This window comes from Lutra lutra, chromosome 4 (assembly GCF_902655055.1).
Source record: "Lutra lutra chromosome 4, mLutLut1.2, whole genome shotgun sequence".
Classification (NCBI taxonomy): domain Eukaryota; kingdom Metazoa; phylum Chordata; class Mammalia; order Carnivora; family Mustelidae; genus Lutra; species Lutra lutra.
The window spans coordinates 46,714,213-46,731,336 of NC_062281.1; the positions used below are offsets into that span (position 1 = coordinate 46,714,213).

At 36.2% G+C, this 17,124-nt stretch overlaps 1 protein-coding gene across 3 annotated transcripts in view; it reads left to right on the plus strand.

Annotated features, from left to right (window-relative positions):
• The window catches only part of NBN (nibrin), a 50,401-nt gene extending 35,813 nt beyond the window's left edge, over positions 1-14,588 (plus strand). For all 3 annotated transcript variants that reach the window (XM_047726611.1, XM_047726612.1, XM_047726613.1), the window contains 4 exons: positions 940-1,095; positions 4,097-4,210; positions 13,088-13,137; positions 14,401-14,588. In XM_047726611.1, coding sequence (XP_047582567.1) covers positions 940-1,095; positions 4,097-4,210; positions 13,088-13,137; positions 14,401-14,431 — 351 coding nt within the window. In that variant the 3' untranslated portion in view covers positions 14,432-14,588. The remainder of the gene's footprint in view (positions 1-939; positions 1,096-4,096; positions 4,211-13,087; positions 13,138-14,400) is intronic.
• Positions 14,589-17,124: the final 2,536 nt, after the last annotated feature.

Consider the following 17,124-nt stretch of genomic DNA (forward strand, 5'->3'; position numbering starts at 1 on the left):
TCCTGAACAAGTCACTTTCACATTTCTGAACCTCAAGTCTTTATGAAATCAAGTTGACATTGTTCCAGCAGAGTAGCTGTTTATATCAAATAGAGTAATGAGTGTAAAATATTTGGAACGGATAAAACACAATACAAAAGCATTAGGTTGTTGTTAACTAACTAAGAGTTCCTAATTACGTTTTCACTGGTAGATGAACCCTGTCTTTTGACTTTTCACTTTTTTCCTTTGTTTCCATCTTCATTTTAGTCCTGTTGCCACTTGCCATTTAATATATAGTAAAAGAGTTTAAAAAACTAAGATGGTCAGCTTTGAGCAGCTGTAGCAATGTTGATATGTAACTAACCAGTTAGTAGTGAATGACATAAAGAAACTTACCCAGCAACAAGAAGGAATCTTGAGGCTGATTTAATAACTATTAATCTGATTAAAAAGTGGCTTTCGGTTAATGATGTAGTGTATCCAGAATTAATAATTTTTTGGAGGTGTCAAAAATAATAAAACACAAATTACTGAAAATCCAAGAAAGTTAAATATATTGGATGAGAACTTAAAAAATAGATTGTTGTAATAATGTTAGTTTATGGTTTTAATGAAAAGTAAAGAATACTGAGATTTTTTGCTAAGAAAATATATGCAAGAAGATAAATTATATATTGAGATGATATGTATTAGAATAAACTACTAAATTAAAATGCTATATGCTTTTAGTCTGTCTAGCAAGAAGTTATAAATGTTTCTAAAGTTAGTATTTGAGTAATTTTCTTATTTGGCATAGATATGATTTGATTCCAAATACAAAATTCAGGTGCCAGAAATAAACCCTTTTTACTATTTTTTTCATGTATTTGAACTTTTGTTTGTAGCCTCACAAATGACAAGTAATTTTCTTTTTCCTTATTTTTTTCTGCTTATGTATCCATCTTAACCCTATTTAAGATCAAAGATGAACTTCAGGATGACAGTGATATGCTTCCAAGGAAGGTGTTATTAACTGAATTTAGATCACTGGTGGTTAGTAACTCTCCCTCCAGAAATGCATCCAGTGTAAATAATGATTATGGTCAACTGAAGAATTTCAAGAAATTCAAAAAGGTATGGTATTCCTTTAACTAAAATATCACAAGAGGGCAGTGTTTGAAATGTTTTTAGAAATACCACTGATGCTAAATAGTAAAAGCAGTTCATATTGAAAACTCTTATTTCTTCTGCTTAAAACAGTTAAAATTACTCTAGGAAGGGCATGAATTGACAAGTAGTGAATATGTGAGTAAATGTATGATGAATATATAATGAATACTTGGAAGCAAACTTCATTAAGACTGAATTCCTGGGACACCTGGGTGGCTCAGTGGGTTAAAGCCTCTGCCTTCAGCTCAGGTCATGATCCCAGCGTTCTGGGATCTAGCCCTGCATTGGGCTCTCTGCTCAGCAGGGAGCCTGCTTCTCCCTCCCGCTCTGCCTGCTCTTCTGCCTACTTGTGATTTCTCTCTCTCTGGCAAATAAATAAATAAAATCTTTAAAAAAGAAAAAAAAAAAAGACAATTCCTTAAAGGGTGCTGTTTACCTGGCCTTCACCACCTTAAACATCAGGCTTTGGGTTATACTGATAGGGTCTTCTATTTCTAATAATCATCTATGTCTACCTGAAGGAGTTCCTTAACTCAAGGCTTTATGAAGATAAGAGATTTGTTGAAAATAGCTGAGCACATTAAATAATGAAAAGTAGGCATTTTACTATTACATGTATATATAAAAAATATAAATATGTACCCTGAGTATTATCATCAGACCTGAGTTTGTTCTTCTCTAGGAACTGGGAAGATGTTTAATTTATCAGTATGGTTGAAAGAATATTTCTGATCTACTCTGTATTCTTTTGTTGTCTTTTCTGGAATATTTGCTTCTTATCCCATTTTTATTACTGACTGCTGCCTTTTGCTTAAGCATTTAATCAGAATACAGTAATTTTGTCCAAGGTGATTTCTGTGGTAGACTGCTTTTCACTAGAGTATAATCTGTATGATTCTTGCTATACTGTGAGGTGTTGTAGTTTTTCTCTCTAATGTGAGTTACTATTAACATTTATCAGTTAATTTTTTGCATACTGTGACAATGTGTAAAAGGTTCTAAACCCCATCTCTTGTACTTGGAGTGAAAGATGGAGATATCTCCCACTTAGATGGCACCCACTTTCTCTTTTCCATCTGAAAGGTGTGGCTCATGAATACCACAGGGTCATTCTTAACCATATGGTTACTTCATGTTGAGGATCATGTTACTGAGTCTCATTGTTAAATCAAAATTCAAAAGACATAGTATTTTTTGTTATTAATGAAGTTACCAAAGATAAAGTGGTAATACTCATGTTGACCCAGGCATGGTGAAGGAGCATAGAGTTATACAAACTTCTGGAAAGTAACTTGAAAAAATTTAAAATTCTTAAAAATATTAATATCTTTGATTAAGGAATTTTATTTGAGACTGTAAAAGAAATTAAAACCAAAATTTATGTGGCAGAATGATTTAACTAAATTGGCTCTAATTAAAGAATTTGTGTTTTTCTTTATATGCCCAGATCTAATGACATGGCTCTATTTGTGCTTTTAAAATTGTATTCAACGATGAAAACTATTTTAAAATTCCCTTTCCAGGGCACCTGGGTGGTTCAGTGTGTTAAGTGTCTGCTTTCAGCTAGGGTCATGATTTTGAGGTCATGATTACGAGGGTAATTGGCTCACATCCCTGAGCAGGGAGTCTGCGTCTCCCTCTGCCCCTCCCCCTGCTCGTGCGTGCTCACTCTCTCTCTCTCTCTCCTCTCTCTCTCTCTCTCATAAATTAATTTAAAAGTCTTAAAATTCCCTTTCCACTTCATATATTGACATTTTAAATGTATGTCCCATAGATGTTAAGGGTTTATTATTTCCTAAATACAATATTAACAGTGGCTTGATTTGCATTTTCACAATATTTTTAGCACCTCTTTATTTATAAGCCATTAAAATTTTATTATTTATTTATTTTTTAAAAAGATTTATTTGTTTGACAGAGGGAAACACAGCGAGAGAGGGAACACAAGCAGCGGGGAGTGGAAGGAGGAGAACAGGCTTCCTGCTGAGCAGGGAGGCCGATGCGGGCCTCAGTCCAGGGCCCTGGGACCATGACCTGAGCCAAAGGCAGACGCCCAATGACTGAGCCACCCAGGCGCCCCTATAACCCATTAAAATTTTTTTTTTTTAAGATTTTATTTATTTATTTGACAGAGATCACAAGTAGGCAGAGAGGCAGGCAGAGAGAGAGGAAGGGAAGCAGGCTCCCTGCTGAGCAGAGAGCCCGATGCGGGACTCGATCCCAGGACCCTGGGATCATGACCTGAGCTAAAGGCAGCAGCTTAACCCACTGAGCCACCCAGGCGCCCTAACCCATTAAAATTTTAATTAAAAACATAAACTATTGCTATCTCCAATATTGTTAGAGATCTATAAATTAGAAAGTTTTGAGGACATAAATTTTCATGAGTACTAGACAAGACTTAAACTTTGAAATCTTTAGAACAAAATATGATACTTTACAGTCTCTATATTTACCTTAAGTTGCTTTAACTGCTAACTGATGAGGTAAGGCCATTTTTTAATAAAAACTCCCAATTAAAAATCTCAAATAAATTCTTGGTACAGTGACATCTAAATCTGGGTATAGCAACAGCCAAAAATAAATAGGGCAGAAACATGGGCCTAGCATAGTTACTACTCTCTCACTTCCATTTGTGGGAATAAACATCTTTGGCACTTATGTAATACATGATTTATATTGTGCTTTTTTATTAAGCTTTTTAAGAAAATGATGGTTTTGAGGGTACCTGGTTGGCTCAGTTGGTTAGGCATCTGACTCTTGATTTCAGCTCAGGCCATAATCTCAGGGTCATGAGATTGAACCTCATGTCGGATTCTGCCTTCGTGGCAAGTCTGCTTAAGATTCTCTCTCTTCCTCTCCCTCTGCGCCCCAGCCCCCATGTTCACATTCTCTCTTTTTAAAAAAAATGAGATGGTCTTAATTTGTTAATGCATTTAACCTTACTATTTTTACTATATAACAGGTCACATTTCTTGGAGCAGGAAAACTTCCACACATCATTGGAGGATCAGATCTAATAGCTCATCATTCTCGGAAGAATACTGAATTAGAAGAATGGTTAAGGCAGGAGATGGAGGTTAGTAGGTACTGAGGGCTGGTAATTTGCTTGGTTTACATTTTGTCCCTCATGGTTTCCTTAGAGCAAATCCTTAAAACCAGATTTTAAGATAATTGACCTAAGGTCATTCATTCAGGAAGAATCCTAAGTTACAGAGAATTAAGATTAATTTGTACCTTTCTGTAACGCTTAAGAGGCTTTTAAGCTTATTAAAGTTATTAAAGAGGCTTTTAAATTTGTTTAAAAAAATGAATTAAGTTTGTATCCTAATATAAAGGGGAGAAAAGAGACAACCTACAAAAATGTAAAAGAAAGCTAAAGGATAACAATCAAAAGATGTTTGTACAGACATATGGGGGTTATTGCAAATAATATCAGTTACATAGTATATGAATGTACTGGGCTTTCCAGATCTGGAAATTATCTTTCAGTGGTCCTGAGAATTTCTCAGTCATTATTTTATTGAGTTATTACCTTTCTCCTGTTCTCTTGCATCTTTTTTTTTCCTATGTTTAATTTTTTAAACAACTGACATACTGTTATCCAAAGTAACTGCACCATTTTACATTCACACTAATAGTGCGCAAGGGTTCCAACTTCTCCATATGCTCTCCAGCACTTGTTATTCTGTTGTTTGTAATAGGGGCATCTAACTGGTGTGAACTTTATTGTGGTTTTGATTTGCACTTTCCTAATGATTAGTGAGGTCATGCATCTTCTCATACACTTGTTGGCCATTTGTGTATCTTTTTTGGAGACATACCCATTCAAAAATTTCTTCCCATTATTATTCAGATTGTTTATTTTTTGTTGTTGAATTAGAGGTGTTATTTATGTAGTCTGGATAATAGTCCCGTATCAGATGTATAATTTGCAGATGTTTTCTCTCTTTTTCTGGGTTGCCTGTCACTCTGTTGTTTGTGTATTTTACAGATGCACAGAAACTTTAAATTTTGGTGTAGTTCAGTTTATCAGTTTTGTTGTTGATACCAGTGCTTTTGGCATCCTACCCAAAATATCATTGCCAGAGCCAGTGTCAGAAAGTTTTTCCTTTTTTCTTCTAAGAGTTTTATAGTTTTAGCTCTTATATTTAGATCTTGAATTGATTTTGAGTTAATTTCCATAGGTGTTATAAGGCTAGAGTTTGACTTCATTCTCTGTGGTATACTTTTACACTTTGGTTTAATGATTCATGAGCACACCATCTCAAACGGGGGGGTGGAGTCTGAAGTCAGTTACACTATTGACAACTGCTTGCTGTGGGAAACTTGCCATAATGCCTCCTCCCATGGGCAGTTACTGATCTATCTCATTTTTCCCCAGAGTCTTTCTAAGTTTTAAGAAAGTAAGAGAAATTATTAAATAATGTTGCTAAATTATTAAGTAGTAACTATTTCTATTTAATTCAAATTCTTAACCTTTTTATTATGAAAACTTTCCAAACATACACAAAATAGAGTAGTGAAACAAACCCAAAACACAGCTTCAACAAATATTAGCATTTGCACATCTTGCTTTCTGTTCTCCTTTCCCACTTTTTTTCTTTCTGGAGTATTTTAAAGCAAATTCTAGTCATTTTATCATTTCATTTATATTTATATATCAAACATATAAACAGATTTCTGATCAAGTATGTATTATGTCAGAGTGTGCTTTTCTGTGTACTTTTATAGTAGGATACTTACATAATCAGTTCATGTTGATTTAAATCCTAGACTAGGACCGGCAACATAATTTTGACACTTGAGATTGCTTTAGAGTTTTATAATTTTGTTTACTTGCTTTATGGCATGTCTTTAATCATATCTATAAGTAATATGTTGCCTAAGTCTCAGGAAACCAGATCTCAGTTATAACATTGTTCTGGGAAGATACGAACTGCTTTATAGCTCTCCATGTTAGAATGTGATTTTTAAGAATACATTACTTACATATATCAGCTAAATATATTCATCTACTCTGTAATGAAAATTCCCAGGGAAGATTATACAAATATGCTTCTCTTTTTTTACTTTCTTCTTGGGTGTTTTGAGTCTTAGTCATTATTATGCAAAACAGCCATCTACCTGATTCATAATTCTTTCTACCCCTTACTTACTTTTAACTGGAGAATTTAATAAAATTCAGTAAAGTGTCACCTTTTTTCTGTAGAGGAAGTTACTGCATGAAAGTTAAGATTTAATATGACAGTTGAATTGAGAGATAACCAAGGTCTTGTCCAAGATTAGTAAGTTTTCTTCTTAGCCTTTGTGTTGTGTGATTATCCAGTGCTCCTAGAACCCAGAGGTGGGCTTTAGATAGGTCCTCTCAGCAGGCTATTGGAAGTAGAACTGTTCAGTAATGGGCAGTTAGGGGTCTTACCTCTTTCTTGAACTCTGGTTTGACAGAAGTCAAATTTCACTTTCTTCTCTATCTTATTTTCTATACATTTTATCCCTTTTTTTCTCTGGATTGTATTCTTTGGTAACTTTTCCAGATTATCTTCTAGTTTGGTACTTTTCCTTTCTGTTCTTTCTGGTTGGTATTCCCACCCATCCACTGAGTTTTCATTCATCCTATTGTATTTTTTCAGTTCTGGTTGTCTGTTTCATTCATCTCTAGGTCTTACTGTTCCCTGATATTTTTAAGCTCCTCCTGTATTCTTTGCCTAAAGTGTTGATAAGTTTCTGCTACTCTTCTCTTACGGAGTCTTTTTTTTTTTTTTTTTTTTTTAAAGATTTTATTTATTTATTTGACAGATAGAGACCACAAGTAGGCAGAGAGGCAGGCAGAGAGAGAGGAGGAGGCAGGTTCCCTGCTGAGCAGAGAGCCCGATGTGGGGCTCGATCCCAGGACACTGGGACCATGACCTGAGCCGAAGGCAGAGGCTTTAACCCACTGAGCCACCCAGGCGCCCCTCTTACGGAGTCTTGTTTCCAAGCATATGTTCTGTCATAGTTGAATGTGAACTGCTCATTTCCCTTGGAATTTGATCTGTGGGAATTCATTGAGTCCTAAGTTTAAGTTTCTTTCCTCTAGAAAAAATACTTTTGTGTCTGCCTGTCTTGTTCTACCAATACGAGACCACTTTAGCCTCCACTTGTGATTTTTTTTTTTTTTTTTGGATCACCTAGGTAGTTAATATGTATTTGGACCAGAAGCCTGAGTGAAGGCCAGCTGGTGACTATAAACTTGAGTTTTTTAATTTTTCCTTCACCCTGTGTTGGGGTTGAGGCAGGCAAGTGTCTGCCTTCTTTTTGTGTTGTACAGTTTATTCCTCATTCTCTCTTTAATGCTGGGGTCTTTTCTTAGATTTCCCCATCTTTGATTTTCTTTCATATTTTCATCCCCCGTACAGACATCAAAGCAGAACCCAGTTTTTTTATGCTTTGCAGAAATCCAGAGGGCAAGGCAAAAGCTGGCCGTGGTACTTGTTCACTTCTCAGGGCTTTTACTTTGCCTCATTGTGGGTTAATGTAGTCTTCAGCAATTTGTGTTTAAAAATGCTTTTTAATCAAAAAATTATTAGGAAGGGCACCAAAAAAAGTAGGGTTGTTAAGGTCACACACGATACTTAGTGTCAAAAAATGAAAGAATGGAAGTCACATCCTTTCCTCCTCTTTTTTTTTTTTTTGGAAGACTAAATGGCCCTATTTAAAATGTGCATTTCAAAGAATTATGGTACTACATGAAAGAATGATGAAGTTAAAATCCTGAAGTCCAGAAATTACCCATTTAAACATGAAGGGAATTATTCCAGATTTCTCTTTATTGAAGAGGAGTAATAGCCCGGGACAGAGTAGGAAGAGAGGGAGAGAGATTGATAGAAGGAAGTAAAGCTGAAAGCATTGCTGAATTTTTGGACATGTTTCTTATTTTCATGGTATTTTATTTCCTGAGATCCCTCTAAGACCAAGCGGTGATAAATAAGACCAAAACAAAAACCACTGTCAGGTTAGAGTCAGTATTTGTTTCAAACTGCCTACTTTGATTTTAGATAAATTTTTTGGCTCCCTGCTGTAAATAGAATATTTGTACTTCCTCCCTTCCCTGTTCCCCCTCCTTCCACATGCCACCATCTTATGGCAGTCCTTTCTTTTCTCCCTTGCATGCCTGCCCAGTTCCTTCTTAGGCTTGCAAGTCAGTAACGTTGAGAGTATGTCTCAGTGTTGATCAACTTTCCATTCATTTTTCCTGGAATGCAGTATGTTATTTCGATTTGCAGATGCAGGTCTTTTTATTTCAAGGAACTCTTCAGTACATCTTTGAAAGCATTTTTATGTTTGTTCAGTTCTCTACATTTAAGATGTAACTGTCCTTTTATTAGATCACCTTTGCCTTCCACATCCATTTCTTCTGCATTCACTGTGGTTTTCCTGAGCTCTTTCACTATGTCAGAAATTCAGATTTCATTTGTGTCTGTTCTGTTACCTCATCAGCTATGTGATCTTGGACAAATTACTTTCTTATGCTTGTATTTCTTCCTTGTAGAATGCCTGTAGAATGGGAATAATAATAATAATAATAATACCTCTATTTCACAGAAGTTTTATGAGGATTAAATAAGATGCTACTTGTAAACTGCATTTATAACAGTGGAAACAGTCACTATTAGGTATTTCTAATTTGATTCTGAAGTGGTGTTATAAGTCTCAGTTTGTGTACTTAGCATTTGTTCCCTTTTCATTGTCAATTGTGGTTTTTGTCATCTGACTTTTTGGTTTTTATTTTATTGCTTTCATGTCCTCAGTAACTTCATTTTTTTGTCCTTCGGTTATTATTATTTTTTTTTATACAATTTTTTTTTTTTTATTTGACAGAGAGAAATCACAAGTAGGCAGAGAGGCAGGCAGAGAGAGAGGAGGAAGCAGGCTCCCCACTGAGCAGACAGCCCGATGTGGGGCTTGAACCCAGGACCCGGGATCATGACCTGAGCCGAAGGCAGCGGCTTAACCCACTGAGCCACCCAGGCGCCCCTGTCCTTCGGTTATTATTTCTTATGGACTAGGTTTTTCATCTGTCTTGCGTGTTCTATTCCAGTTGCTGCCTTTTCTTTCCCCCCTCTGGTATGTGAAATAGTTTGCAGTTTTCTTTCATCTTGAAGCTGTTTAGAGTAAAATACCATGTCCAGGTACCGTTTGCTTGTGAATCATCGTATGCTATTTTGTGCAGGGATTACAATCTAAAGACGACTTGTACAATTGATAAATTAGTGAACTATATGTTGGCTAATTGAATTTAAATTTTTAAAAACCAGATGAATGGATAAAGATGTGGTATATATACACAATGAAATATTACTCAGCCATTAAAGAATGAAATCTTGCCATTTGCAATGACATGGATGGAGCTAGAGTGTGTTATGCTAAGCAACATAAGTCAGTCAGAGAAAGACACATACCATATGATTTCACTCATATGTAGAATTTAAGAAACAAAACTGATGAACGTAGGGGAAGGGAAGGAAAAATAAAATAAGATGAATCAGAGAGAGAGGGAAACCAGAAGAGACTCTTAATTATAGGACACAAACTGAGGCTTGCTACAGGGGAGGGCGGGGGGACTGGGGTAATTGGATGACGGGCATTAAGGAGGGCACTTGATGTAATGAGCACTGGGTGTTATATGCAACTGATGAATCTCTAAATTCTACCTCTGAAACTAGTAATACACTATGTTAACTAAGTTGAATTTAAATAAAAAATTAAAAAAAAATAAAGGCAGTTTGTGAGGCGAAAGTGACTGTAGTCAAAATTACTACTACCCAGGCTCTTCGTGTTCTGGTAGAGAACAGAATTGTCTTGGTGGCTCCATATCATTAGTATGGCAGTGTGCTGAATCAGAGGCAATATGCATATCCCATTTAATTTCTGTTGTCCCTAGACCTTGAATGCAGGAAAGGAAGGGCTCAGCTGGAGCTGCGTGCTGCTCCTTCCTGGAACTGGTATGAAATGTGTACCGGGGGTGTATCTTATCCCAGAAGACAACAACCTGCCATTTTAAGTTGTTTACCTCATTTGTCAAGGCTGCACGCAGCCTGTGCCTTTGGTCAGTGTCAGTCCCACTCACTTCCCTGTGTATTTGTCCCTTTCCAGCAGTCCACCAGCATGCTTTCTCTTTTCTGCTCAGGATACTTTTCTCCAAATTTGTAATATTACTAAGCATTCTCACGTTTGGTTTTAGTTTGTTTAATGGGCTGGGGCAGTGTTTGGAAAGTGTTGCAGCAATCTTTTGGTTCTCTGCAGGCTACTTTTCTCGAGTAGGTGGCTTCTTGATTATCATGGCTGTAAGGTTTTGTTTGTTTTTGGCTAGAGAGGAGTTGAGAGAATGACAAGCGTCGCTAATGACTTTTTTCTGTCTTTTGTTTATTTGATTAAATTAGTTGAGAGCCTGGGTTCTAGATTTATTCCACCAAATCTCTCTTTTTGCTAGAGCAATTTTAGGTGCACTAGGTAGGATTTACTCTTTAAGATAATAGAGTTGACCTGAGGCATCTGGGTGGCTCAGTGGTTTAAGCCTCTGCCTTTAGCTCAGGTCATGATCTCAGGGTCCTGGGATCAAGCCCCACATCAGGCTCTCTGCTCAGCGGGGAGCCTGTTTCCCCCTTTCTCTCTGCCTGTCTCTCTGCCTACTTATGATCTCTGTCTGTCTCAAATAAATAAGTAAAAATCTTAAAAAAAAAAAATAGAGTTGACTTTCTCATGCACACAGTGTCTGTATATAAGTTTGCTATTGCCTTGATGTCCTGTTTCCCTAGGCTTATGCCAGCTACTCTTAAGGTTTTTTTGCCTTTCATTCTTTTTCAGTTTTTCTTTCTTTACGTCTGTTGCAGACCAGTCTTCATTTTGATAATCCCCAAATCCATTCCTGAAGTTTTCTTCAATTTAGGGTATTTTCATTTTGTGCATTAAACACAATTCTTTGAGACAGTATCCAACCTGATTTGAATTTTGAAAGACTGGATATGTAATTCTCCCCAACCCTTAAAAAATGCCAGTAAAATGAGGATTTCTATTTCTTAAAACTATTTTACTTAGTATTTTTTACTAAGACACATAAAATAAAGCTGACTTTTCCTTACTGGTTTTTCTTTACTGTATTATAACTTTAAAATTAGCATCCCCTGCTGGGAAGCATTTCAAAGTAATTACGATAATAATACCAGCTGCTTTTTTGACAGCTGCTTTTTGAAAATCATTGTCTTCCCATTTATGTTCTGCTATACCTATTAGACAGTGTAGAAAGATAAAATGTCATTTTGATACTTCACCATATGAGTAGAAAATCATTCTGTACTAATCCCTGCAAGTCGTTCTTCTCAGCCCTTTCCAAAGACTCAAAGTCCTTGTAATAGCCTGGTTAAGACCAGGTGTTAAGACCTGGTGGGGGTCTTCTTACTCAGACCAGGTCAAATCCCAGTTCTTCTGTATGACAACCTTTTGATCTTTTGCAAGTTACTTAACATAAGTTTTTGCTTCCTTGGTGGTTAAAACTGGCATAATAGTCTAATAGTAATAATGAAGTTACATGAAGATTAAATGAGATATATTTAGAAGAAGTTTTAAGATAATATCTGGAAATAGACAAATGTAAGCTATTAACAGTAAAAATAAATAGTATGTACATTCAAGGAACTTAATGGTCTTTTAGCAAAGATACAGAATTATAACAGGGAAATCGATATGTATCTATGAGTTGTATAGCTGAAGTTTTATGGGAGTTCTTCATAGCAGATGCTGTTTTTATATTTTTAAATGAAGAGGATTGAAAAACCATTGGTAAAGAGGTGAAGAACATGTTGCTGGACACATAGTAGGCACAAATTATTATTGAAATGAAGGTGCACTGAAAGATTGTCAGAAATGGGAAAAGGAGGGGCGCCTGGGTGGCTCAGTGGGTTAAAGCCTCTGCCTTCAGCTCAGGTCATGATCTCAGGGTCCTGAGATCGAGCCCCGCGTTGGGCTTTCTGCTCAGCGGAGAGCCTGCTTCCCTCTCTCTCTCTCTCTGCCTGCCTCTTTGCCTACTTGTGATCTCTGTCAAATAAATAAAATCTTTAAAAAAAAAAATGGGAAAAGGAGAAAAAGGTAATTTTCTGGGCAGAGGGAAAAACGTGAACACAAGCAGAGGAAAATGGTATTTGTTAAGAGGTGTGTGTGGTTGGTTGGTTGATGGGTTGGTGATTCAGTTTTAACTGGCATCCAGTATTCATGGAGAGGGGCATGAGAAGTGATTGAGAAGGTGGTGGAATGGAGCCAGGTTATGAAGAGCCTTTGCCATGTTAGAGGTCAAACTGAAGACTTTGTTTTCTTTGGTAGGTTAAAAAAAATCATTGAAGGGTTTTAAATGGCATGATAGGATCTAGACTTTAGAAGGATGCACCCAGCATAGAGTTTTTCTCGTCCTAACACTCAGACATGCATTAAGAGTTTGGTTTGTGTTTAAAATTACTTTGTTAGGGCAGTCGTTAAGCAGCACCTTCAGAGCCCTGACTTGGGACCTTGGAGAAGAGAACAACTTCACCTGTAGAGCTGCTGTAGTTGAAAGTGGGGTAGTAGAATTTGCCCTCTCAGCCCCTTCCCTCAAAACAATGATACTTCATTTAGTAAAAGCGTTCTTCTGGAAAATATATTTAAAAACTCAACAAGCTGGCGGTTTATACATATATTGATTACCTTTGATGGAAAGGGGATTGGCTGAAGAAAGTGTTTAATTAGAGGACTTTTGCAGTAGTCTTGGCATGAAGTGAAAATGGAGAGGATTTGGTGAAGGATGGGAATACCGTAGAGGCAAGAACTCATAGACCTGGTGAATTCCTGGATGTGGAAATCTCCAAGATGACTGACCACCCAGGATAGCAGTTGATTAACCATACATTCATCATTGAACTCGTGTTTGAAATTATGTAAATTTTGACAGGTGCAAAATCAGCATGCGAAAGAAGAGTCTCTTGCTGATGATCTCTTCAGGTAAAGTTTAATTTCATCCTTCTTTTATGCTTAGAGATTAAATATTCATGTCTTCTTTCTTTAGAAATAGACACAGCAGGATGCCTGGGTGGCTCAGTTGGTTAAGCAGCTGACTCTTGATTTCAGCTCAGGACATGATCTCAGGGTTGTGGGATCGAGCCCTGCATCAGGCTCTGCACTGAATGTGGAGTCTGCTGCGTGTCCTTCTCCCTCTGTGCCTCCTGTGACACATATGAGCTCTCTCTTTCCCTCAAATAAATAAAATAAAATCTTAAAAAAAAATAGACACTTAGTCTCTTCACCTAAAGAATATTTTATTTTTAATGCTGTTGTTTTGTTGTTGTTTTGTTTTTTTACGACTTGAGTACCTCTCAGTGGGGTGTGCTGCGTGTATCTTCGAGGTTTGGGACTGGTGAATTTAGCTGATACATTTGTGAGATTTCCAGTTCTGCGTTAAATTATGAATGAATGGGTTTTGAGTTAAGACAAATAAAATACCGAAGCATTTGCTCAGTTTTAGTTGGCACAAGAGTAAAAAGAAGAGGCTGGATTAGAGTTTCAAACCAGGTTTTTGTGGGAGGTTTAGAGGAGTTATACTGGGCGGTTACAATTTAATTCTGATTTAACACATATCCAACATTCCTGCAGGCCCCAAACCTTACAATAATTAGCTCTCAAATACAAATAGTATAAAATAAAATTAATTTATCTACTTATAGTAGGTATTGATTAGGAGAGAATAACATTTTCCCAAGTTTATGTAAAGGCAGAACCAAGAAGTACTGTCTTTTTTAATCTGTTTTGCTGCCAGTTTGATTCTTTAATTTCATTATTGACAGTATATCATTGGTGAAAATGTTGACAAATGGTGCTCATTTTTCATAAGTATTTAAGAATATCTGGTTGCTAGTTAAATTTGTTAATTATATGAGAAAATTTTATAAAGTAATATGTCTATTTTAGGATCATCTTATGCAAATGTTATACTGTAGTTGGGAGTGGAAGGAGTTTGAATCTATATTGGGATAGGTGTAAACATGTATTTTGAAACCATTTTTATTAATTATTTTGATGCTTTTACTGGACTTTTTCTATTGCTGATATTTTATTTTTACCAAATATTCACCAAACCAAAATCAAAACGGTAAATGAAAGTAAAAATGTCAGTGCTTAATACTGGATCCTAAGGATAAAATTGGCATTCTCATTGTGTTTGCCAAGGTGTGACTATGTTTTAAAAGCCCTTTCTTTCTTTCTTTGCAGATACAATCCTAATGTAAAAAAGAGACGATAATTAAGGATTTCATAAAGGAGCTGCTCACAGAGAAATATTTCCGATCAAGTATTTACATCAAGTTTCCTCTGGGATACATTCATTAAGTCTATAGAGGGGATTTAAATTACAAAGGTTTTATGACCTAAATTTGTTGAATAAAATGCACAAAACTCCATTTCTTTTGTATGTGACAGTATTATTGAGTTTTCAGTCTTTGTCATCTCCTCTTTTATGGTAATTTTTTCATTTCTAAATGTGGCTTTTTATTTACTGAATATTTAATACAGTCACAGTTCAAAATTCTAAAAGTTTAGAAGGATAAGAAATGAAAAAATCTCCCTTCTAACACTGGTCTAGCTGTGTGGTTCCCCTCCTCTGGTAAAATCCATGATACTCATTTCTTATGAGTCTTTATAGAGATTTTTGCTGCCTCTTAAAATTTGTATGCATATTATTTTCCAGTAATCTCCTACAAAAATGATAGCATAACATACGCAGTATTCTGCACCTTGCTCCTTTTTGCCGAATCGATTGGAAGATCATACACATATCAGAGCATACATTTTTTCCCGCATTATACCATAGTCTTCCTTACGCTGAAGTAACCCAAGTGAAATGGATTTCAGGGGTGTAGATGTCACCCATCAATTCTAGTACTAGAAAAGACAGTATGGAAGACTTCATCAAGCTTGTGGTTGGATTTTACTAGAATGGGAAGACTTATTTGGTGGTCTTACTGAGCTGGGTGTGTATCTCTTGAACTAGTTCTGGTTTTCCTATCTGAAAAATAGAAATTAAGATTGTTGTTTTTGTTAAAGGAAGATGGTAAGAAAAAAATGTCTTTTTTCAAATTTTGTAATGTAGACAACTTGCCTGTACATGAGAATTATAGTAGACTTTTTATCAACTCTTAAGGACTGATGCATTAAGTTCTGGAAGTAGAACAAGCTTTTTGTACTCAAATCTATACATGAAATATTCATGGTCTCATGTGGGTTCTGCCACCCTAATGAGCTAAGCATTTTAGGTTGTTAGAGATAGGCTAGCATGAAGACTTATATTGTAATTTAATATGTATTGTTGCTAGATCCTCACAGAAGATTATTGATGTTGAACACCTTTTCACGTGCTTGTTGGCCATTTGTATCTTTGGGGAAAAGGTCTCTTCAGCTCCTCTGCCCTTTTAAAATTTTTTTTATTTTTTATTTATTTATTTATTTTTTAAGATTTTATTTATTTATTTGACAGAGAGAGATCACAAGTAGGCAGAGAGGCAGGCAGAGAGAGAGAGGGAAGCAGGCTCCCTGCTGAGCAGAGAGCCCGATGTGGGACTCGATCCCAGGACCCTGAGATCATGACCCGAGCCAAAGGCAGCAGCTCAACCCACTGAGCCACCCAGGCGCCCCTCTCTGCCCTTTTTTTAAAATTAGGTTTATTTATTTATTTTTTTTGCTGTTGAATTATAGGAGTTCTTTATATATTTTGAATATTAACCCTTTATCAGATATATTTAATATGCATATATTTTCTCCCATTCCATAGGTTGTCTTTTTGTTTGGTTGATTGCTGCCTTTGACGTATGGAAGCTTTTTAGTTTGATGTAGTTCCACTTGTTTATTTTTTATTTCGTTGATTTTGCTTTTGGTACCAAATTAAAAAAAAAAAATCATTGTCATGACTGATGTCAAGAAGCTTATCTCCTATGTTTTCTTCTAAAAATTTCATAGTTTTAGGTCTTACATTTAAGTCTTTAATCCATTTTTAGTTGTTTTTCTGTGTGTGTATGGGACAAGATAGTGGTCCAGTTTCATTCTTCTGCATGTGGCTGTTCAGTTTTCCTGCAACCATTTATGAAGAGACTATCTTTTCCCTGTTGTGTACTCATGTATCCTTTGTCAAAAATTAATTGACCATAAACGTGACTTTATTTCTGGGCTCTTTATCTGTTCAGTTCCTCTAGGTGTCTTTTTATGCCAGTACCAAATAGTTTGGATTAATATAGCTGTGTGAAATCAAGAAGTATGATGCCTCCAGCTTTGTTCTTTCTCAACACTGCTTGGGTCATTCAGAGTTTTCTTAATGGCTCCAGCTTTATTTTTTCACATGTGAATATCCGATTATTCCAACACATTTTATTGAAGAGACTCCTCCATTGAGTATCTTTGGTAATTACTGGCTGGCGATATACACTTGGTTTTATTTTGGGACTCTCAATTCTGTATCTGTCTTGGTGTACTTGTTTTTATGCCAGTACCAGTTCTGCGGACTATAGCTTGCTTGCTTGCTTGCTTGCTTGCTTGCTTGCTTGCTTTTTATTTTTTCAGTGTTCCAAGTTCATTGTTTATGCACCACACCCAGTGTCCCATGCAATACATGCCCTCCTTAATACCCATCATCAAGCTCCCACCCCTTTCCTTCCAAAACCTTCAATTTGTTTCTCAGGGGTCTACAGTCTCTCGTTCCTCTCCCCCTCCCATTTCCCTCAATTCACTTTTCCTTTCCTTCTTCTAATGTCCTCCATGTTATTCCTTATGCTTCACAAGTAAGTGAAACTATATGATAATTGACTTTCTCTGCTTATTTCACTCAGCCTAATCTCCTCCAGTCCCATCCGTGTTGATGGAAAAGTTGGTTATTCATCCTTTCTTTCTGATGGCTCAGTAATACTCCATTGTATATATGGACCATATCTCCTTATCCATTCGTCTGTT